Source organism: Panthera leo, chromosome A2 (genome assembly GCF_018350215.1).
Source record: "Panthera leo isolate Ple1 chromosome A2, P.leo_Ple1_pat1.1, whole genome shotgun sequence".
Classification (NCBI taxonomy): Eukaryota; Metazoa; Chordata; class Mammalia; order Carnivora; family Felidae; genus Panthera; species Panthera leo.
In genome coordinates this window covers 155,432,301-155,455,491 of record NC_056680.1, presented here as the reverse complement: position 1 = coordinate 155,455,491, position 23,191 = coordinate 155,432,301, and the positions used below count along the sequence as shown (strand labels likewise).

Here is a 23,191-nt window from a genome sequence, read left to right as displayed (position 1 = left end):
TGCCCGGAGGGTGGGGCCCCTTCCTCCATACTCCGTCGCTAAATGCTCAGCCTCAGGGACCCCTGGGCGGGAGGCTTTGAGAATGTCGCTTTAGGACATCTGCTCTGGGAGCCCGGCGTTCTGTTCCCTTTGCCCGTCCTCCTCTTTCAGATCCTTATAGGGTGTGTGGGAAAGAAAGACAACCAGAAAAAAGGAGGCTCACGCAACTAACTGTCCATCAGTCGCAAAGAGCGGGCCGTAGCCCTCGTCAGCGGTGGAGACCCCCCGGCCCAGCTTCTCACGCTGACCCTCCGACTCACCACCGTGTCTTCTCAGATGTTCCAGCACCTGATGCAGAAGCGGAAGCACATCCAGTGGACCTACGGGCCGCTGACCTCCACTCTCTATGACCTCACCGAGATCGACTCCTGGGGGGAGGACGTGTCCTTTCTAGAGCTGGTGATTTCCTCCAAGAAGCGAGAGGTATGGGTGCCACAGATGACCAGGGGCTGTCAAGTGTCTGAGCAAAGCCTGTCCATTTGCTTACATCCTGGGCTCCAGACACTTCCCTGATTTATAATAAATGGAGATGAGAACCGAACCATGGAGCCTTTGGGAGAAAAGTCCAGTCTGACTGCGTTCTCCCTCTGCCCAGCTCCAGCCCTTTCTGCTTACCTTTCTCATACTAACCTTTTAGCTGAGGGACTCTCCAAATGGAAGCCACTTCGTAGCATTCATTCATTCATTCATTCAGCACACTGAGGACCTTCTGAGTCCCAGCTGCTGTATAAGGAACTGAGAGTACAGAAATCAATCAATCATAGTTCCTGTCTGCTTCCTCACACCCTACTCCCTGTCCTCAGTAAGTGCAATGGAGTACAATGTATGCCACCATAGGAGTCTGCACCATGCACAGTGGCAGCAACACTGAGGTCAAGTGACTTGTCCTGGATGGGCCAGGGAAGATGTCACAGAGGAAGGGCTTGAGCTGGGTCTTCTAGGGGAGCTGGAATTCACCAGGAAGAGGAGGGGAAAGAGCTCCCCAGAGAGCGGGAAACACGTGCGCCATTCTGATAGTACTGAATTGAGTGAACAGTAGGAAGGGAAAATTTGTCAAAGACTCTAGGAGCAAGGAACAAATGCTTCGGGTCCTCAGGAACTTCCAAAATAGTGGCAAGATAGAATTTCTGTTGTTTATCTGCAACCTGACAATTTCCTAAGAACCTTTCTAAGGCCATAAAATGCAGGCAATCGTTAGTAAGAGAGAACTTGAAAGGTCACTTAGTGTGATCTTATTCAGAGAATATTCCTGGAAGCAGATAAACTTCTATCAGGATTTCTTAGGAATTAGAACGCCAATCCCGCTGTGTGAATTGTGCCGACATAAATCCTTGATGTCTGGTTTCAGTGAGCTCTCGGTGTTCTCCTCCAGGTTTTATTCTTGTCTTAGTCAGCTACTTTTCCTTTCCTTCAAAATTCCTAGCCCCTTTTACATCTCTCATAGCCTTCCCCCCTTAGTTCCCTCGAAGCCCAGACTCCTACATTATGGCAAAAATTGAGGCTCTCTGCAAAAATCGGGCTCCTCCTACTTCCTGCCTTGAGCTGCCAAATATATCAGAAACTGTCCACCATCTCTCCTTCCCTCTGGGTTCAGCAGAAAAGGTATTCTGTTGGCTAATGGTTCATTCCTACAGCTATGGTTTGACTTTTGCCTTTTCTTACTTTCTCAGACGCCTCATCCCCTCCACCCCCCACTCTCATTTGTGCTTAACCCCCTGCTGTGTACTTCGGTCAGACTCCAGCCCGCCGCGGAGGCTTAGATGGTTGCCTCATCCAACTTTCCGTGCCTCTACTGCTCCCCTCCAGTGCCTAAGACTTGCAGAGAAAATAGGACCACTTCCTTGCTTGAACCCTCTGTGCTCCCTATTGCATTCGGAAAGATAATTCAAACTCCCCACTGTGCTCCCAATACCTGATGGTCTGCCTCTTATCTACGTCACCCCTTACAACTCCTGCCCGCCACTCCCCACGGGTCTTCTCATGTCCCCAGATGCACCTTGTTTGCAGATGACCACCTCTCTCACCTGGCTGCCTTGGCGACTGCTGCTGCTTGTGGACCGATCTCTAACTCCCCCTTCTTTCTACTAACTACTGCTCATCCCTCAAAGCCTCATTGGGGTTCTGGCGTCTCGTGCTTACTTCTTTAACAGAATGAATGGTGATGATGCTGTTGTTGCGCTGCCCTCTGGGACCTGGCAGGAAATCCAGCACTCCTCACGGTGCCAGTCACCCCCTGCCCCCCAACCTATGCACTGCTTCCATGGTAGGCTCGCCAGATCCTGGACCAGACCCCAGTGAAAGAGCTGGTGAGCCTCAAGTGGAAGAGATACGGACGGCGGTACTTTCACATTCTGGGTGCCCTGTACATGCTCTATATGATCTGTTTCACCGCCTGCTGCATCTACCGCCCCCTCAAGTTCCGCTTGGGCAACCGCACAGATCCCCGGGACAACACAGTCCTCCAGCAGAAACTGCTGCAGGTGACTCTTCCTGGAAGGGGATGGAAGGGAGTGGGAGCGCGGGGTGCTGGTGCTGGATGCCTGAAGGATACCTACCCAGGAAAGGCACTACTCACTGGGCTCCAGCGGCTACAGGCTCCTGGTCATGCAGACAGAAATTCGGCATGAGATAGCCGACCAAAAAGGGAGCTTAATGAGTAAAAAACACACTTACCCAGGGACCTGTGGTTTTTCTCGCTAACCCTGAAAGAATACTTGCTGTTACGAACACCATACATTTGTGAACTTCCTTATAATTTGTAAGCCCTATTGTTCAAAAGGGAGGAAAATCATACTCCAAGTACGTTTCTGAGTCCATTTCTGGTCTGTTAGGGCAACACAGACGTCCCTTCTGGCCTGCCCTCTCTTCTGTGTGCTGTCAACATGAGGGCATTAGCAATCCTGTGTCAGCTGTCAGACCACCTGTCAGGTCCCCTGCACAAGGTCCCTGGATTAAGTAGCAGGTTGAAGTAAATAATTTCTGTGGCTCCTTTTATGCCTGTGGGCTTGCCATTCTGTAGTGTTGTTCAGAGACCCAGGGTGTTAAGGATGGCTGGGCAGAGGTGTAGAGTAGCTGTAAGAGTCTGCTGTTGATGGGAGCAAACTCTCCCTCTTGGGTGACAACATTAGTAGGCTCTAATGGGAGCCCCTGAGCATCTACAGTCAACGAGTGTGGCTACTTTGGGTTGGTTTACAGTTCGTGGCTAACCACACTTTTTGTCCCGGGGACCTGAAATAGCCAAAGGTGGGTGCAGGTATGTGGGCAGAAGGCAAAAGACAGGGGAAGAAGAATTTTGCCAGGCGAGTAAGAGCTAGGTGACTGGAGATTTATGTTCCATGGAGGATGGGCCAGCCACAAGTATGGCGCAGCCTCGGCTAGGAAGAGGGGTAGTTCGGGTCAGAAAGAGAACATAAGTTGCTTGCTTCGTCTAGGAACAAAAACCCCGAGTCAAGTTAGGCCAGAGAGAGTGGGATACACAGAGAAACAACAAGGCAGAGCCTCATTAAACCGCAGAGTTGGTCACAACACTCCACCTCGCTTGCTCCTGTAACTGCCTCTCAGTATATATTCAGCGTGCTCGTGTATCCAGAGCCTGTCTCTGACAAAGGAGGGTTTGCTGCCCAGAGAGGATGGTCCTGAGTGTGGAGTGGCTGTCCTGTTACGGTGGGCACCAGTGTGCTGGGGGGAGGTTTTATTCCATGCATCTCAAATTGGGCACAAAGGCTGGCCCTGGTGTGGAACCCACACAGGGGGAAGTAAGGACATTGAGAAGATGGCCAAGTGAGATGGGTGAGAAACTAGAAATGGGGAAAATGCACACCCATGAATGAGCTGAGGGTGACTGGGCTTTTCCAACATTCTAGGCCCTATTTCCCAGATGTGTTGTTCTCCCAGTCCCCCTTTGTCTCAAGCTTACCTAGGGATTTTCTGGATTTAGATTGTAGATAACGTTCTGGCCTGAGAATTGGGTGATAACTGAGCAATTGAGTACTCTAAGTCTCCTCCCTATGTGCCCCTTTCTCTTTAGGACAGGACTAACATGTTTTTTGACCCAGATAGTCTATATTTAGAAGATCCCCTCCCCTTGCCTCAGGACTAGGTGAAGCATAGTTTTAGCTAAGACAACCTCCCTATCCTTCTCTTTTCTTTCCTCTTTCCTTCCTTTCTTCCCTGGTACCACTTTTACCCTTTTGTCTTTCACTTAGATAATAGCTACTTTAACCCAAATAGGAGACTATTGACTTTCAAATATTCTTTTCTTGGTCAGGGGAGAGAGGCTAAGGGTTACAAATGGTCTTATAAGAGGATCGGGTAGCAAAGACCACCAATGGAAGGTCCCTGTTGTTTGGTGTTACCCCTTGAGCCTTGTCCTGAATTTATGGAATATCTGGGTCCTCTTATTCAGTAAATAAATCAACCTGGATAATATCAGGGGCTTCTCAGCTGATCACCATGATCTGAAAGATCCTGATTTCATGACGTACTGGGCTTATTAAATAATAGGAAATTCTCTTTTTTTCCTACTTTATATTACTTGAGAGTCTTAGAGCAATGAAAATGCACCAAGTGTGCCTTGGTTTGATTTTTTAAAGTTTATTTGTTTTGAGAGAGAAAGAGCATGGGAGCATGAGTGGGGAGGGGCAGGGAGAGAAAGGGAGAGAGAGAATCCCAGGCAGGATTTAAAAAAATGTTTATTTATTTATTTTGAGAGAGAGAGAGAGAGAGAGAGCGAGCATGTGAGCTGGGGGAGGGGCAGAGAGAGAGGAGACAGAAAATCCCAAGCAGGCTCCACACTGTCAGCGCAGAGCCTGATGTGGGGCTCAAACTCACAAACCATGAAATCATGACCTGAGCCAAGGTTGTACTTAACTGACTGAGCCACCCAGACACCCCTTAACTTGATTCATACAGTTGTTGACATGTTAGTTGGCCCATGGGGATTTATCTTAGACAAATGAATACTTTAATATCCAATTATACTAATAAATTGGACGCACAGGGCTCTCAGTCACAGAAGAATTTTCTCTGTGGATCTCATGGGATCCAGAGAAGTCACTGTGCTCCATGAGAGCCACCCAGCCTCACCTTCTCAGGACAGTTGAAATGAATGGAAAAACGAAAAACTCATCTATTTATATGCAACAAAACAAACTACACAAAAGCAGACATCCACGAGGATGGAGTTAGTGTGTCTCTATCCAGTTTCGGGGCTATCTTAAGGGGTTACTTCACTCTAAGATGCCTCATTGTTCAGCCATTAAAGTTGTGCTTTTCCAGAGTTTCCTAAGCACGCTATTAATTAACTGGATTGATCTCCTACCTCCATTCAGCGTCTAGTTGGTTTAGGCAGAATGACATGCATTGCAGTCCTAGTTCTCTTGGGTTTCCAGGGGAGCAGAAAGTTCAAAGTGTGGGAGTCAGGTGGCTTGGATTTTAGTCCTGACTTTGAAACCAAATAGTTATTTGACCCTGCACAGATCCTACCTCTTACTAGATCAGTGACTTTTCACCAAGAAGGGAAGCTGGTGAAAACACTGGTTCCTAAGCTACACCACACCTAATAAATCAGAATGTCCATTGATGGTATTTTTAAGAACTCTCTGAGTGATCGTAATATTCAGCCAAGGCTGAGAACTACTGGCTTCCATTTCGGGTATCTATTCGTCTCTAACTTTCCAGTCTTAAGTCAGTCACTCTGGTCCTTTAGATTCCTGATGTGCTGTTTAGCAAAAGGGCATTGCTCTCTCATCAAATTTCCTTTTTGTCTCCTGAAGATTTCCTCCATCTTTCCTCTGCCTACCGAACCTAGACATTGTTATAGGTGTTAGAAATTCAACATGGTCTGAGCAAAATACACACTATCTCTCTGCCCTTTTGCAGTCTACAGACTGGTGTACATTAATTAAAAGAATAGATATTTCATTACAATCCATCATTGTTACAATTCACAATATTTTTTCCTCTGGTAAGGAAAAGGACAGGATGCTAAGAGAGCTTACAGCAGGCGCCTGGGCATGCTGAAAAGCCAGAGAAGGTTTCCCTGAGGAAGACACCTAAGCTGAGAGAGCTGGATACCAGTTAGAGGTGAAAAGTTAGTCCTAGGCAGAAAGAATGGACACACAAAAGCCCTGAGGCAGGAAGAACTTTGACAACATCTGAGGACTGAAAGAAGAGCTAGAACACAGGAGCCGCGGTGAGGGCCTCCAGATGAGATTGTCCACGTGGATCCTTCTCAAATCGTGAAGTGCCTTGTAGGCCATATTGAAGATTTTTCTCTCTATCCCAAAGGTAATGGGAAGCTGAGAAGGATTTAAAAAATTTTTTTGGTGTTTATTTATTTTTGATAGAACACAAGGCAGGGGAAGGAGAAGAGAGAGGAAGACACAGAACCCGAAGCAGGCTCCAGGCTCTGAGCTGTCAGCACAGAGCCTGATGTAGGGCTCAAACTCACAAACTGTGAGATCATGACCAAGCTGCAGTCAGTCACCCAACCAACTGAGCCTCCTAGGTGCCCCTCAGAAGGACTTTAACTCGGGGAGGGACTTGACAGGACTTCTGGTTTAGAAAAATGTCTGTGTAGGATGGAGAATAGATTTGAAGGGGCCAGGTGGATGTGGGGAGACTAGTAAAGAGGCTGTTCTAGTTCAGCAAGTAAGAGATAATGGTGGGTTGGCCTGGGGATGTGCTGGGGGGTTGGCATCACTACTGTACAATGGATTTGGTGCAGGGAAGAAAGGAGAAGACTGTGGCAGGAATGACTCATAGGTTTCTGTTCATTTAAAAGCATGAAATCTTGCCATTTGCAATGACGTGGATGGAGCTTGAGAGTATCATGCCAAGAGAAATAAGCCAGAGAAAGACAAATACCTTGTGATGTCACTCAAAGGTGGAATTTAAGAAACAAAACAAAAGAAAAAAAGAGATAAACCAAAAAGAAAAGAAAAAAACCCACTCTTAACTACAGAAGACAAACAGATAGTTAGCAGATGGGATGGGTAAAATGGGGAAATAAGAGTTTATCTATCTTGATGAGCCCTGGGTGATGTATAGAATTGTCAAATCACCATATTGTACTCCTGCAACTGATTTAACACTATATATTAACTAAACTAGAATTAAAATGTTTTAAAAGACAAAGAATAGAAAGTAACCCTGCCATAAGAAAGAATAACTAAGAAGACAGCAAACAAATTGAATAATTCAGAAATAATTTATTAAATATTTGCTTTGTGCGAAAAAAAAAGAAATTGTCCTCTACCTGTCATGGTCAGTGGGATTGATCTTTTCACATCGTTACTCCTCACAAGCTCTGAAAAACCCAAAGCACCACAGCTATTTGAAAAACCCAACTGACCTCCAGCTCTACACAACTTTGTTCAGCGTTCCTAATCAACTTACTGTGAGACAAGCACAGCAAATTAAAGAAGAAAAGAGGCGAGGAGAAGTAGGGAGCCTGGTAGGTGAAAATAGCATCTAACTGAGCATCAAACTTAGTGCTTGCTTTGTGCACTTTACATGCATTTATCAGTGCTTGGGGGAGCTGGTTAAAATGCAGATTCTAGGAGGTTCCTGGGCTGCTTAGTTGAGTGTCCAACTCTTGATTTGGCTCAGATCATTATTCCAGGGTTGTGGGATGGAGCCCCGTGTCGGGCTCCATGCTGAGCATGGAGCCTGCTTAAGATGCTCTCTCATGTCTCCCTCTGCCCCTCTCCCCTACTTGCACTCTCTCTCTCACCCTCTGCCCCTCTCTTCTGCTTGTGTGAGTGCTCCCATTCTCTCTAAAATAGAAAATAAAGGGGCACCTGGGTGGCTCAGTCAGTTGTGCACCTGACTCTTGATTTCACCTCATGTCATGATCTCACAGATTGTGAGTTTGAGCTCTGTCTTGGGATCTGTGCTGACAGCATGGAGCCTGCTTGTGATTCTCTGTCTCCTCTCTCTTCCCCTCCCTGCTCTCTCTCTCTCTCTCTCTCTCTCTCTCAAAAATAAATAAATAAACATTAAAATAAGTAAAATAAAAAATAGATTTATTTTTTATAAATAAATTTTATTTCCGCAGATTCTGACAATAAAGCTCCAGTGAGACCTGAGATTCCTAACTAGCTTTGGGAGAATGCTGATGTTGTAATTCTATGAACCACATTTTGGATGACAAAGCATTAGATCATTTAATCCATATAGATATCCTAATAATTAAAGAAAATCATCACCACTTTAAAGACAGTGAATCTGAAGCCAGAGAGCTTAAGTACTTTGGCAAAGACACTCAGCTAGTAAGAGCATCACTGGAATTGGGATTTTGGTCAGCTTTATTTCAGAACTTCACCTTTAAATACCAACTGAGGTCATTTCTCTATCCAGAGTGATGTGCCGAACACCAGTGTTCTTTCTTAGTGGACCCACTGCGTGAGAAACTCGTGTCCCCAGGCTTTGAGGGCTACCCACACTCACCTGTGTCCAGCTACAATTGATCTGTCCCTGCAAGACAAGGGACATGGAGTGTGAGGGGCAGCCTGGTTAGAAAATCCCTGAAACTCCTCATTATTAGCCAGCAGGACTCTTTCTGGGCACTTCATTCCTTTGCAAGCTGGGGTCTTGGGGAGGTAGAGAAGGTCTAGGACTGGAATTTGACCACTGTTTCTGCTGTCTTCCCACCTCCTCTGGGTGGCCCATGCTCCCTGCCTGTCTCTGAGTGGTTCAGGTGACTTTGACTCTGCTATGCCCACCCGCTCTGGGCATTTCCTTCAAGGCAATGAGCTCAGTCAGCTGGTAAATGAGAGCAAGGCCATTAGGCTCACAATGAAGTATGAATGATCAGCCTCCTCAGGGGATTTGGCTGTTGACAACTCTGAAAATTCCAAGCCATATGATGATGTAAAGAATTCCAGTCATTATTGAAAGACATTTATTTTTAGAGTGGGGTGGAGTATTTTCTCAGTGCATTATTAGCCAGGCTTGCTTAGGTGACCTTGAGCTACGAATATGGAAATCCTGAAAAGGCCTAATTCATTGTGACCTTTTCCCCATATGCCTCCAGAGAGGTTTCCCAGTCCCACTTCCCGATTCTGTCTTTATCTCCCCTTTGCAACTTTCTGATCATGCTCAGCTTGCACCTGCCTTCTTATCCCCTCTTTTTCTTCCTTCTTTCTTTCAAATCAATGGAACATCCACTACACGGTGCATTGTGGGTAAAAAGGAGTAGTACGTCCCTGCTCTCGGGGGACTCTGAGATTACCGGCGAGGCATTTGTGGTCTTTATGAAAAGATTGCAGTGTGCTGGGTGAGGTATGTAAGCAGAGTGGTGCCATGTGCCAATGGGAGAACCCCTGAGCGGGGTGTGGAGGGGCAGGAAAGGAGGCCCAGGAGGAATGCTGTGACCTGAGTCTTAAGGCTTAAGTAGATGTGAGCCAGTAAACTTATGGAGGAAGACATCCTAAGAAAAGGGCACAGTCCATGCAAAGGCCTGACTTAACAACCGAGAACCCCAATAGTTCGATGTGCCCGGAGCATCACACAGAATATGGGGACACAGAGGAGAAGCCAGACCAGCAAGGCTTCTGCACATCACGTTTGCTAGTCTGGCTCTTATTGTTCTTTATTCTCATCTAATCAAAAGAATTAGAAGAACACATGCACATGACTTGAAAATCACATGACAGGTATAATGAAGAGCAGCAGTGTGGGGGCCTCTCCTGACCCAATGTCTTATTCCCTGGAGGTAACCCAGGTTTTACCTCTTCAAGTTTTCATTCCTGTTGCTGTCTCCACGCTACTGAATAATATGCTTCCATCTTTATTCATTAATTAAATCTATACATTATTGGAATATAATGGGATTATTGTTGGAATATTTGGAATTTCTGCTATGGTAAAGATCTAGAGAGTGCCCTCCAATCTTATCTCCCCTTCATTTCTATTCTGAAGACTTCAGGGAACTAGGAATGGTAGTGAGCAGCTCAGCCATGTGATGCTACTTGCATTTTAGAAAGACCAGTCCAGAAGCATGGTGGATGGTGGGTTGAACGAGGGGAAATGGTTTCATGGTAAACCAGATGACAGATGCTGCAGGTTTGCATTAAGAGAGTAGTGCTGTGACTTGAGAATGGACGGGGGAAGCCTTTGAGAGAGAATTGAGAGACTGAATGTATAGGACCTTGAGAATGAGTGCCTCTTCTACTTTATTTTGTCGAACATGACCTTGATTCAAAATCCTTTCAGAAAGACCACACATCCCAAAAGCTGTGGATCAGCCTTTCAACAGAGACAGAAAATCTCGAATACAATCTCCAGAGAGTAAAATTCTCAAAATTTAAGGGAAAACTCATTTACCAGTTTAAGTTTAGGGTTCAATTCACAAAGGTAGTTAATTAAGAGGAAATTCTTATTATCAGTTCAATAGACACCAGTAAGTCATTTATAAAATTCAATGTTCCTGTCCGTTTTTTAAATGTTTATTTATTTATTTTGAGAGAGAGGGAGAGGCAGAGAGAGAGAGAGAGAGAGAGAGAGAGAAACCCAAGCAAGCTCTGCACTGTCAGCGCAGAGCCTGACCTCACAAACCGTGAGATCATGACCTGAGCTGAAATCAAGAGTTGGACGCTTAACCAACTGAGCCACCCAGGTGCCCCACTCCTGTCCATTTTTAAACCACTAAAATCTTTCTGAAAGATTTTACAAACAAAAGAGTATCTATTCCGAACCAAGAGCCTACGTTAAACACATGGTGTGAAACACTAGAATTCCTTTAAAATCAAAAGAAAAACAAAGTGTTTTAAAAGCCGAATAGTTCCTTTATTTTTTCATCTTTATTGATGTATAATTGACAAAGAAAATTGCAAGTTTCCTAAAGTATACATTGCGGTTATTTGGAATACGTACACACCATTAAAGGATCCCCACCATCTAGTTCATTAACACACTCATCACCTCACATATTTATCTTCGTTCTTTGCTTTTGATGAGAACAATTAAGTTCCATTCTCTTAGCAAATTTCAATTATATAATGCAGTGTAATTAACTACAGTCATGTTTTACATTAGATTCTTGGAGCCTACTCATGTTATAGCTGAGAGTTTGTGCCTTTTTACCAACTTCTCCCTATTTCTTTCACCCCACCGTCCCTTTTCTACACTCTGTTTCTGGAATTTTGACTTTTTTTCTTTCTTTCTTTTTTTTTTTTTTTTTAAGATTCCACATATAAGTGGTACCATGCAGTGTCTCTCTTCTCTGTTGGGCTTATTTTACTTAACATAATGCCCTCAAGGCCCATCCATGTTGTTGCAAATGGCAGCATTTCCTTCTTTTTTGTGGTTGAATAATATATATATATATCTATATCTATATCTATATATATATCCCCCATATCTTCTTTATCCACTCATCTATTGATGGACAGTTCCTTTATATAGATGAGCCAAGGAAAAAAAGGTCGGTGGCGGTTCTTCAGACTACTAAACCAAGATACAAAGTTTTAAAAAGAATTCAAAGTTTTTGTACAAACACATATGCGGTTATTTTATTTCTACATTTAATATTATTTTGTTTCTGTATTTAATATACTTACCAGTTATTCCACTACTCACTACCTAATTCTCCAAAAGGAGTTGGAATGTTTTACAATTAAAGAGAGATGCTATAGGAACATTAAGATAAAGAAAAAGAAGGAGGCCCGTGAAGTGAATTTCAGGACAGAAGAGGGGGTATTCAGTTAGAGCTGAGGATTTAAACAAAACACAAAACAAAACAAAATAAAACCAACCTCTGAGCTTCCTTGGAAGCAAAGCAAAAGGGAAATTTCCCATTAGATGATAAAATAAAATTGACCAGTTTGTCAAGAGAACATCAATTCTCTAAACAACAATAACAGCAACAACAGCAGCAACATCAACAATAAAGTAACTGAAGTCTAGGCAAGTTTGTTAGATCACATTGCTCACCAACCACATAGACATCAGCTATTTTTTTGATCTCTCCTGGTCCCATATGATTTACCTGAAACATTTTCACCCTCTGTTGGTAAGTCTGGTTCTACTCTTCCATAAAGGTTATATCCTTGTCTTCTACTGAGCTGTCAGTTTCTGAATATCTGTGGGGCTCCTGGTGGGTACCTTCTTTATATCATAGATCACCTCCTACTACATAGCATCTCTTCCTATTTCAAAACTATGCCTCTCACTGGACCAGTGAATACACACTCCAAGTAGCCTGCTGAGGGATGCTCAGAGGTTCCAGTTTATCAGCAGAGCAGAGATGATTAGCATTCCTTATGCCTAATGAGGGATCACATCCTTCCTAGTTTAGATCATCAACTTTCCCACTGGCCTCAGGGACTCTCAACTCCGTTCTTGGGTGCACTACTCAGAGAGGTGACCTTAGAGAAGAGATTTCCTAAAATTTTGAAGTGTACCTGAATGTGTTGAAATTATTTGTACATTTCATGTGGGGATGACATATATACGAACACAGTTTTCTGGTAAGAGGGTCCACAGTCTTAATGATATTCTCCATAACCCTCCAAAAGTTGAGGATCAGTATTGCAGCATTCTTTCACTACATGTGTGTAATGTTGTAAGCCTTTTACTGTGAAACAACATGCCCAGAAGAAGGATGGTCTTCTTTTATCTTGACCTTAGGGCTGTACCTTCTACACCTACTGCTCAGGATAAGATGGGGACCCTTCCTCAAAACTAAAATCCATTCAGTGTCTCTAACCCTCTTTTCTGACCTTTTCTATATTACCACATCATAATATAATCATAACTATATCTATAGTGATTTATGGCTTATAAAGTACATCCAGATACATCCTCTAATTTAATATCTACAATAACACTAGGAATAAGCATTAGAGTCTCCATTTTTACAGATGAGAAACCTCAAACTCAGAGAGGTTTAGTGCCTTATTCAAGGTTCTGCTAAAACTGGTAGATTCTGGGCCTATTCTGGAATCTGAATTCTGTGAGGTGTTTATAGAGTAGTCTACCTTCCAAAGACCACATGAGATTGGAAAAGTTGGGCTTTCAACATAGCCAAAACCATCCCAAGCCAATAATGCCTCTTCCTGTTGGTTTAGTCTTCTTAACTTGATGCTGTGAAATGTGATTTCAGCCCCTTGGTACACACATCATAAATTACCACTCATAATATATATTATAGTGATTTGCTAGGGGGTGGCTCAAGTTATTTAGAATGTATATTAAGCCTTGAATACATAGGTTAATGGCCTGGTCATAGAATTAAGCACAATTGACAAATACAATGGCAGGGGAGGAGGGTAATGGTGGTGGTGAGGGGAAATTTGCTTCATCTGGGATGGACTTTAGTTGCTTTAGACCACCTGCCCCAAAAGACTTGATTCTCAATCCATCAAAAAATACTTCTTACTCCGAATTTACTCCCACAGGAGGCCTATGTGACTCAGCAGGATAAGATCCGTCTGGTGGGGGAACTGGTGACCATCACGGGGGCTGTGATCATCCTGCTCCTGGAGGTGAAGTACAACCAGGGTCCAAGCTGAGGCCATCCACCTGGGGCCCCAGGCTGAACTGCAGTCCACATTGTCTTTTTGTTTTACTGGCCTTTTCCCAGATCCCGGACATCTTCAGGGTTGGTGCTTCTCGCTATTTTGGACAGACTATCCTTGGGGGACCGTTCCATGTCATCATGTGAGTGTCTCTTCCTTTCAGTCCCATATCTTCCCTTGCCAGAATTGTTCCAGGTCTCTATTCACTCTTTGGGACCTAGACTTCAGCTGACTCTCACTTCTAGGGATTTTTTGCCCAGTGGGCTCATATGTGTGTTTTGGGTGTAAGGACTAAGCCTGAGTGGGTACCACCCAACTCATCACCATGCTAGAGGAGACCTGGAATATTTCCTCTCTCACTCCTTGTTCCCTGCCCCCTCCCCCAAGCATCACCTATGCCTGCATGGTGCTGGTGACCATGGTGATGCGGCTCTCCAACATGAACGGGGAGATGGTGCCCATGTCCATTGCCCTGGTGCTGGGTTGGTGCAGTGTTATGTACTTCGCTCGAGGATTCCAGATGCTTGGTCCCTTCACCATCATGATACAGAAGGTCAGTGCCTTCCCCAAAGATTCCTCTGGCTTCAGCAATAAGTCCTTTCCAGACAAAGGGAGGAGATGGAGCTAGGTGGCCTCCAGTTTAGCAGGATAGCTGCAGAGAAGCAGGTAGAGAAGGGTCATTCCAACCTCCCTCCCCTTCCCTTTCCTGTAGATGATTTTTGGAGACTTAATGCGCTTCTGCTGGCTGATGGCTGTGGTTATTCTGGGATTTGCCTCAGGTAAGAGCACTGTCCCCCCACACTACTAGGTCATGTGATCCAGTTCTCCAGAAAGTTCACTCACTCTTGCTCTCCGTTCTCATTTATACTCTCTTTCGCTTATTTCCCCCCGGTGGATATTGAGTCAAAAAGCACACTCATATCCATAGGATCAGGGTCACTTAAGATGACCTAGAAGGTAGATGATATGCTCTGAATTTATGGGCTAGTAACATTCATGTTGACTAACAGCCCAGGAAGATTTTTAAAGAAGAGATAGATAAAGGGCTTTGGAGAGACAGCGCCATTAAACAAGAAAGACTGGCCAGTTGTGGATCTCAGAAAACTATGTGGGCAAACAGAGTCAGTGCAATATTTAACTCTTCTGTCTCTACACTTCAAAAGAAGAAACAGAGAATTCAATAACACATAGCATCCTTTTTTTTTTCTATGTGCATTTAAAATTGGGAGAAAAAGAAAGAAATCAAAAAGGAAGTACAGAAAATTATTTTGGAGAGTTTGAGGATGAGAAAGGAAAACAGAAGAAAAAGAGCTGTAAAGAGAGATTGGGGAAAGAGGGAGCAGGGACTTAGTCGCAGCCCAAGGCACACGTGGAATGTCAGGGTAGAGAGAGGAACACAGTGAGAAAATAACAGCCAGGATAGAGGATGAAGGCAGTGAGAAAGTAGGAGAAAGTTCTTATGGAAAGGCACTAAGAGGAAGGAAGAACAGTGAGATATGGCAACTCAAATCTAGTCTTCTGTGTCTGCAACCAAACATCCGTAAGACAAGGGGATGCCCTAGGCGCTATTTGAAGACCTCTCAACTCTAAAAGGCGATGGCCTTTTAGAACAAAAGGCACTATTCTTGTCCTAGGAATTCTCATTTAACAGGAATTCCCACCAAACAGACCAAAAAAAAAAAAAATACCCCAAGATCTGAGTTTATGAAAGGGTAAAACTGTGGTAGTCTTGCCTGTTTGGAGTATTCCTTACATATTCTTTCTCCCCACCCTCTACCCCATCTGCACACATCATGAATTACTGCTCACAACATGTGTGCATATAGTTACTCATTAAGCATATGTTATATATAGTATATGTATGTTATACAGTACATAGTATCATGACCTGACAATTGAAGTCATAATGACAGAGTAGTTTTCTGTAGATGCCCTATACCCAGGATCTCCTAAATTGTCTCTTCTTGGTTGTTGTGCTTGCCTTGTCCATCAGTAAATAAAAAAGTGATGTTTTGTCATAGATACTATTTCCATTCTTGAGATCATTTAGTTTATATTTCAGTTCCCCACACAGAGAGAAGTCTTTTAAAGGTTCTAATGCTGTACTAATGTTCCAGGATGCCCAGTATCATCCAGTAGGCTACACACTGAGCAGACCTTTTCCATGATGATCCAAGCTCACCCAGGAACCTCAGAATGATGGATGGTCATCTAGGGGCCACTGAGATTTTTTTTAAAGGTGCTTTTCTTTTGGCCATTTCATATGGTCAGTTCTTTAAAATTGTTGGAGATTCCATGCATTCTTGTAACAAATTACCTTTTATTTATTTTTTAATTAATTAATTAATTAATTAATTTTTAAATTTCCATCCAAGTTAGTTAGCATATAGTGCAACAATGATTTCAGGAGTAGATTCCTTAATGCCCATTACTCATTTAGCCTATCCCCCCTCCCACAACCCCTCCAGCAACCCTCTGTTTGTTCTCTATATTTGAGTCTCTTATGTACAAATTATCTTTTAAATATTCGATTTTCTAAGATGTGAAAAGCAGTTAGGTGACTTATTTTGTGTATATCTATCATATATATAATACACACACACACATTTTATGTACACATTTTGCTAAATGGCTGGGTGTTACCATTGTCCAGAGTAATGAACTTGGTCATAAGACATCTTAAGGCTAGCCGGGTCCACACATAAAGTGTGACTTACATGTACACAGTCATATATGTACATTTATGGGCGTGTATGTGTGTCTGCAAATGTGCAAATGTATGGAGATATAACCGGGCCCATGCTTATTGTGATAATTCCCTATTTCCCCATCTCCATGCCCACTTCCTGGGCGGAGCAGCGTTCTATGTCATTTTCCAGACAGAGGACCCATCCAACCTGGGGCAATTCTATGACTATCCCATGGCACTGTTCAGCACCTTTGAGCTTTTCCTCACCGTCATTGATGGGCCTGCCAACTACGAAGTGAACTTGCCCTTCATGTTTGGCATTGTCTACTTTGCCTTCACCATCATTGCCACGCTGCTCATGCTCAACCTGTTCATCGCCATGATGGGTGATACACACTGGCGGGTGGCCCATGAGCGGGATGAGCTCTGGAGGGCCCAGGTGAGTTTACTAGTGTTAGTCTTACTAAGGGGAAGAGAATGGAGAGAAAAATCAAAGTGGAAAATGTTATGCTACACGATTCTTAAGAGAGTCACAGAACAATCCAGTGTTGTCACCTCAACAAAGGTACATTTGGACAGAGGAGGAGATAAAAGGAGGGGTAGTTTAACACCCAAGAGCTGAGGTGTTGATCACAGGGGAAAAGTAGATACAACAGTCAACCTCGAGCCCAGTGAGAACTAGAGACTGTCTTATATATTCTAGTGGGTTTTTTTTATTTTTGTAATTTTACTTATTTTTTTTAAGATTTTTAATTTCAAGTAATCTCTATACCCAGTATGGGTGCTTAACTGACTAAGCAAGCCAGGCATCAGCTATATATTCTAGTTTTAAATTTTAATTTTTAATCTTATCTTCTATTTGCTTCTCCCTGTTTCTCTATGATTTTTTCTATATATCAGTGAAGATAATATAATTTTAGAGTTGGAAGTATCTTTAGTGGTCCTGTAGTTGAGTTCTTACTCAGTGATTAGTTATTCATTGGTCAAAAGGTCATTTAATATCTTCTTTAATGCGGACTAGGACCTTCTTATTATCATATGGATTTGGGTAGTGGTTGGGAAGAAGAGAGCTTTTTCATATTTCAAAACTTTTTGTTATTAGAAATGTCCATGTTGCATGGAGCTGAAATCTATCTTTCTACAATTCCATTCTTTGGCCCCAGTCTTTTCTTTTAATATACACAGAACACACTCTTCTGTATGAACACCATCCAAAAATTTGAATACAGCTATAATTTATCCACTCAGACTTTCCATTCACTTAACAATAATTATGTAGAGCCTGTTACGTGTTGGGAAATGTCTGGGAGCTGGGGACACCAGCATGAACACAACAGATGCCATCTGCGTATCATGGAGCCCACAGTCTGGTTGGGAAGACTGCCATTAAATAAAGGACTTCATGGAAGTCTGTAAAACTACAGTAGTAAAACTATCACACAGAAGTAGAAGATGCTAAGAACAGGACACAACAGAGGAGTCTGATTGCAAAGTTAGGAAATGCTTTCCTGATGGAGTGACATTTAAGATGAACTCCTAAACATGGGTAAGAATTATCCAGTTAAGGAGAATGACAGAAAAGGATAGAGGTTAGGATTTATATCAGTCAGGACTCTTGGCTATAGGGACAGAGAACCAAATGCAAACATACTTAAAAAAAAAAAAAAGAAAGAAAGAAAAGAAAAAGAAAAAGAAAAAGAAAAAGAAATAAATGGCATTGGAAGCAAGATGTGTTGGTCCTCGTAACTGGAAAGTTTAAAGAACTAAACTATCTTTAAGCATATCTGGCCAAAGTGTGTATTTCCATTTCAGTAACTACATCAGTTTCTCTGTTCTGCTCTCCTATCCAGTCTGCTCTCCTAAGTCAGTCTCTCCCATCACGTTGGTGAAATGTCTTCTAGAAGCTCCAAATTCCCAAAGGAATGAACAGGTGTACTGTATTGCACAATTCCAAGGGCCCCATCTGTTGTATTCGCTGTGCCTTCTGATACTGTGCGAGGTGTAACCCCTCAAAGAGCATCTTCTCCCCCAAGAAGCCAGTCTAAGTTCCATCTCACTGCAACAGGTTTGAGCTATAGGTGCATCCTTGAATTTGAGGTTAAGGCCAAGGAGTGGTGATGGTGGTAGTGGAATTTAGGGGAGAATCAGCTAATCAGCTGGGGTGCAGTCCAGTCTACCCTAACTGATGGACAGAGTGGTGAAGTGACAATGGTCCAAGCAAAAGGGGTCTATTACCAGAACAAGGTGGGGGCCTACTGATGGCACAACAGGACACATAAATGTCCTTTTCAAGATAAAGGAGAGCTTCTATATAGGGAAAGGGAACACATGATTAAAAGTCCTGAGGTTAGGGGCACCTGGGTGGCTCAGTTGGTTAAGTGCTGGACTCTTGATTTCGGCTCAGGTCATAATCTCACAGTTTGTGGGTTCAAGCCCCGCATTGGGCTCTGCACTGACAGTGCAAAGCCTGCTTGGGATTCTCTCTCCTCTCTCTCTGTCCCTCCCCTGCTCATGTGCTCTCTTTCTCTCTCTCTCAAGAAAGATAAACTTTCAAAAAAAAAAAAGTCCTGATGTTGGAGGGAACTTGGTCCAACTAAGAAATCAAGTAGAAAAATACAACATGGGGAATTGGGCTACTTTAAGAATTGCTAGTTTTTTCAACTAACCAAGCTTTCTGCACTTGTTCATGCCTAAGAGATCATGGTCCTTTCAAAAGTAGAGTGTTCCTGATAGGATTGGAGTAATACAATATAAAGAGGGGTCATGCCTTCCCTTGCTTTGGACACTGTAGTAGAAATAGCACCTCAAATTGAGCCAGGTCTTGGGGCACCTGGGTGGCTCAATCATATAAGTGTCCAACTCTTGACTTCAGCTCAGGTCATGATCTCATGGTTTGTGGGTTCAAGCCCCACATTGGGTTCTGCACTGAGAGTGAAGAACCTGTTTGGGATTCTCTCCACCCCCTCCCTGCCCCTCCCCCACTCTTGAAAGAAAGGAAGGAAGAAAGAAAGAAAGAAAGAAAGAAAGAAAGAAAGAAACTAACTTAAAAAAAATTGAGCCAGGTCTTTAAAGAAATATACATCTGGCCCTTATGAAGGTCATGATCTACTAGAACCCATGCATCTTTGTTATTCAACTTAATTAGTAAAGCCCCTTTACCACTTCCTATACTTACCCAGATACTTTGTTCTTAAATATAAGTGTAGTACCTTACATTTGGTTCTCTTAAATTTCACATTATTGGTATTTGACTAGCATTCCAGTCTGGTGAGATCATTTTTATATGGCTTTTGTCACCTCACATTATTACATATCCCTCCCAGTTTTGTGTCACAGTCATATTTGATAAGCTTGTCTTCTATGTTTCATTTAAGTAATTAATGAGGGCTGGGCAAAGGACAGAACATGTGACATGCCACTAGAATTTTCCTTGCCAAGTTTGCAGTCATTAACCCACTCTTTTTCTTTGGAGGATATGGGTATTTAATTTGCTGCAAATTCCCTGAACACTAGAAGCGTCATTTCATCCCACAATCATAGAGATTCTATTTAATCATTTTATTTAAATCAAGATAACTAGTCTGGCTTTCCTATGAAAAAGCAAATGAGATTAGTTTGGACTGACTCATTTTCTATGAATGTGAATAGTAATGTAGGGGTCACAGTTTTATTCAAAACACCCATAAAATATTCTCTCTCCTTTTATGATGAGTGAGTAAAGCAGATAGCATGATGCCTGGCACAAGCTAGGGCATGGCTCAATGGCTGTCATCTCCCCAATTTCTGGTGTCCCCATCTGACAGATTCCTCTTTGTTCCCATGTTGGTGGCTTCTAGTGTTCCCTGAGACCTCATCACTCTTCCTGAGTTTCCTCTACCTCTCACTCCTCCCAGGTGGTGGCCACCACAGTGATGCTGGAGCGGAAGCTGCCTCGCTTCCTGTGGCCTCGCTCTGGGATCTGCGGGTACCAGTATGGGCTGGGGGACCGCTGGTTCCTGCGGTGAGTGACTGTGCATATGTATAAACTGCTAACAAGCATGAAGCCATGGGAGTAGGGTGCCCAGTTTCACATTTATCACACATATTTCCATTCCTGAGATCCCCAACTGGACCCAAAGGAGACATCATCACTCTATAAAGTGAGACTGCATTAGCCTGTTTAGGGGAGGGGGGTGGAGCCAACAGGGAGAGCGACAAGATGGCTGATAACTGATGCCAGGCTGTGAGTACATCAGGGTAGTAGTGTGTGTGAGGTTATATACGTGTCCATGCTCAGATGTGGGCATGGGCTACCCAACTTGTTCTAGTCTTGTTCCTCTCTGACCCCCATTTCTAGTAAATTCTTGCCTTGAACCTAACCTTCTCCATACTCTACCTTCAGCTCCTGACTTGGCTTTTCTTCTCTCTTGGTTTTCTCTTTCATATTCACAACCACACACACACACACACACACACACACACCACTACCCTCCAAATCCTGATTGCTTACCTCTTTGGTCTCTATCCCACTTTACCCTTCATTCCACTGCTCTTCCCTTCATTTCATCCTAGGACTCTGGTCCCTTCCTTGCCCTGTCCTCTTGGTCCTGTTTCCTACAAGTGCTCTTCCCCCCTTTCCTCCTCATGGCCCTTTTTCCTTCACCTCACCTGAGTTCCTTCCCCTTTGCCCTCCTCAGAGTTGAGAACCACCATGATCAAAATCCTTTGCGAGTGCTTCGCTACGTGGAAGCTTTCAAGGGCTCAGACAAGGAGGATGGACAAGAGCAGCTTTCTGAGAAACAGCCCTCTGTTTCTGTGATCGAAAGTGGGACCCCAGCCAGAGCCTCTCTGGCCCCTCCAACGCCTTCCCTATCCCGGACTACATCTCACAGCAGCAGCAGCCACCGGGGCTGGGAGATCCTGCGTCGCAACACATTAGGACACGTGAATCTTGGGCTGGACCTTGGCGAGGGAGATGGAGAGGAAAATATCTATCATTTGTGATGAGGACCCCTGTTACTATTGGCCTGACAAACAGATGGGCCTAAATGGAGGGAAGTATCTGATTGTTTTCCCTGTTAATCATGAGAGGGGATAGGCAGAATAATTCTTCAAGGTCATGTCTCATCCTTCACATCAGCATTTCTGGAGATGGGCAATGGACATCTGTTGTCCCACATATCTTCTGGTTTCCTGAAAGTCCCACATCTTGAGAAAAGAAGGTGTCTCTTAGAGCAAAGTTGGATTTAGCCATCAAAGACATGAACTAGGGATGCTAGACTAACATCTGGATCATCTTTCTTTCTGCCTCATGCAGGCACTAGAAAGTAGTGAGCGGTGAAGCCTGCTTGGTTCCACAAGGCTTAATGTGGGAAGATCCAGGCATGGCACTGAGGTTATGGCCCTTCCCTTTTCCCCTGTAGGACTCTCTCTCACCCTGCAACCAACCCCCAACTAGAAAACTGCAATAAGAAAGGTTCTTTATCCTTGCTTTATTTTTCAGAAATTTTATTGTGGGAAGATACACATCACATAAATTTACTATCTTAACCATATGTAGGTATACAATTCAGTGGCATTAGGTACATTTACACTGTTGCATAATGATAACTACTATTCATCCACAGGATGCTCTCATCATCTCAAACCAAAACTCTGGTACTCATTAAACATTAACTCCCCACTGTCCCCTCCACACAGTCCCTCATAACCAATATTCCACTCCACGGAGTCTATGAATTTGACTACTCTAGGTACCTCATACAGGTGGAATCATTCAATATTAATCCTATTGTGTCTGGCTTATTTCACTTAGCATAATAGTTTCAAGATTCATCCTTGTTGTAGCAGGCATCAGAATTTTATTCCTTTTAAGGGTCAAATAATATTTCATTGTATGGATATATCATATTTTATTTATCCATTCATTCACTGATGGGTATTAGGGTTGTTTCCACCTTTTGGCGGAATAGCAGTATGAACTATTTCTGCTATGAAATAGCAGAACATTTCTGCTATTCACTGCTATGAACATTGGCATATAATTCTCTTCAAGTTCTTGCTTTCGATTTCTTTGGGTGTATCCTTAGCTGTGGAATGGCTTGGACTTATGGCAATTATTATTTAATTTTTTGAGGAACTGCCACACTTTGTTGTTTTTCTTTTCTTTCTTTCTTTCTTTTGTTCTTTCTTTCTTTCTTTCTTTCTTTGTTTTCTCCTTCTCCTTCTTTTTGATAATAGCCATCCTAATGGATATGAAGTGGTATCTCATTGTGGTTTTGATTTGTATTTCCCCAATGACTAATGACAATGAACAGCTTTTCATATGCTTATTGGCCATTTGTATTTGGAGAAATATCTATCAAATCCTTCATCTATATTTTGGATTCTGTTTGTTTTTTGTTGTTTTTGAATTGTCTTATCCTTGCTTTTTGAGACTCAGAGTCTAAAGGGTTTGTATCTCATTTGTGTCTACATGTATTTTAAATAAGTGGTAAATTATGCCTTTTGTGCTTGAACAGCTCAATCATTTCTTTATGGGACTCTTCCCGGTCTGTCCCTCAGGTGGCTCATTAGCAGCTAATCACCCTTGTGCCTGGGGGTAGCAGATTTCTGGCTGTGTCTCCTGCAGCAGCCATCTTTTGCCCCCACCTCCCTCTTCCCCTGTGCTGAGTTTTGGGATGGACAGCAACAAAGCAGGATGGGCCATCCCTCTCCAGGGAGGAAAGTGGGAGCTAGGTGTCCAGGGCACCCAGTACCAGGCTCTTGACAACCTCCCTCTTGTCTCCAGTCCTTTACGTCTCACCTCAACCCTAATATCACCCTCACCCAAAAGCCATAATAACTTTTAAGAGGACTGTGGTCTGGAATAGCAAAGAGGTAAGTCGGATTTGTGAAACCACAGGCAGGTTCATCCAGATACTCATACAAAGCATAGATGAGTGTGGAACGGGGAGGAATC

At 43.4% G+C, this 23,191-nt stretch overlaps 1 protein-coding gene across 1 annotated transcript in view; it reads left to right on the top strand.

The window, feature by feature from the left end:
* TRPV5 (transient receptor potential cation channel subfamily V member 5) overlaps positions 1–21,519 on the top strand; it is a 32,021-nt gene extending 10,502 nt beyond the window's left edge. Inside the window, exons 9-17 of the mRNA XM_042926905.1 lie at positions 316–462; positions 2,307–2,519; positions 13,443–13,529; positions 13,628–13,704; positions 13,950–14,115; positions 14,275–14,341; positions 16,422–16,690; positions 20,145–20,251; positions 20,928–21,519. Of these exons, the coding sequence (XP_042782839.1) occupies positions 316–462; positions 2,307–2,519; positions 13,443–13,529; positions 13,628–13,704; positions 13,950–14,115; positions 14,275–14,341; positions 16,422–16,690; positions 20,145–20,251; positions 20,928–21,234 (1,440 nt within the window). The 3' untranslated portion in view covers positions 21,235–21,519. The remainder of the gene's footprint in view (positions 1–315; positions 463–2,306; positions 2,520–13,442; positions 13,530–13,627; positions 13,705–13,949; positions 14,116–14,274; positions 14,342–16,421; positions 16,691–20,144; positions 20,252–20,927) is intronic.
* Positions 21,520–23,191: the final 1,672 nt, after the last annotated feature.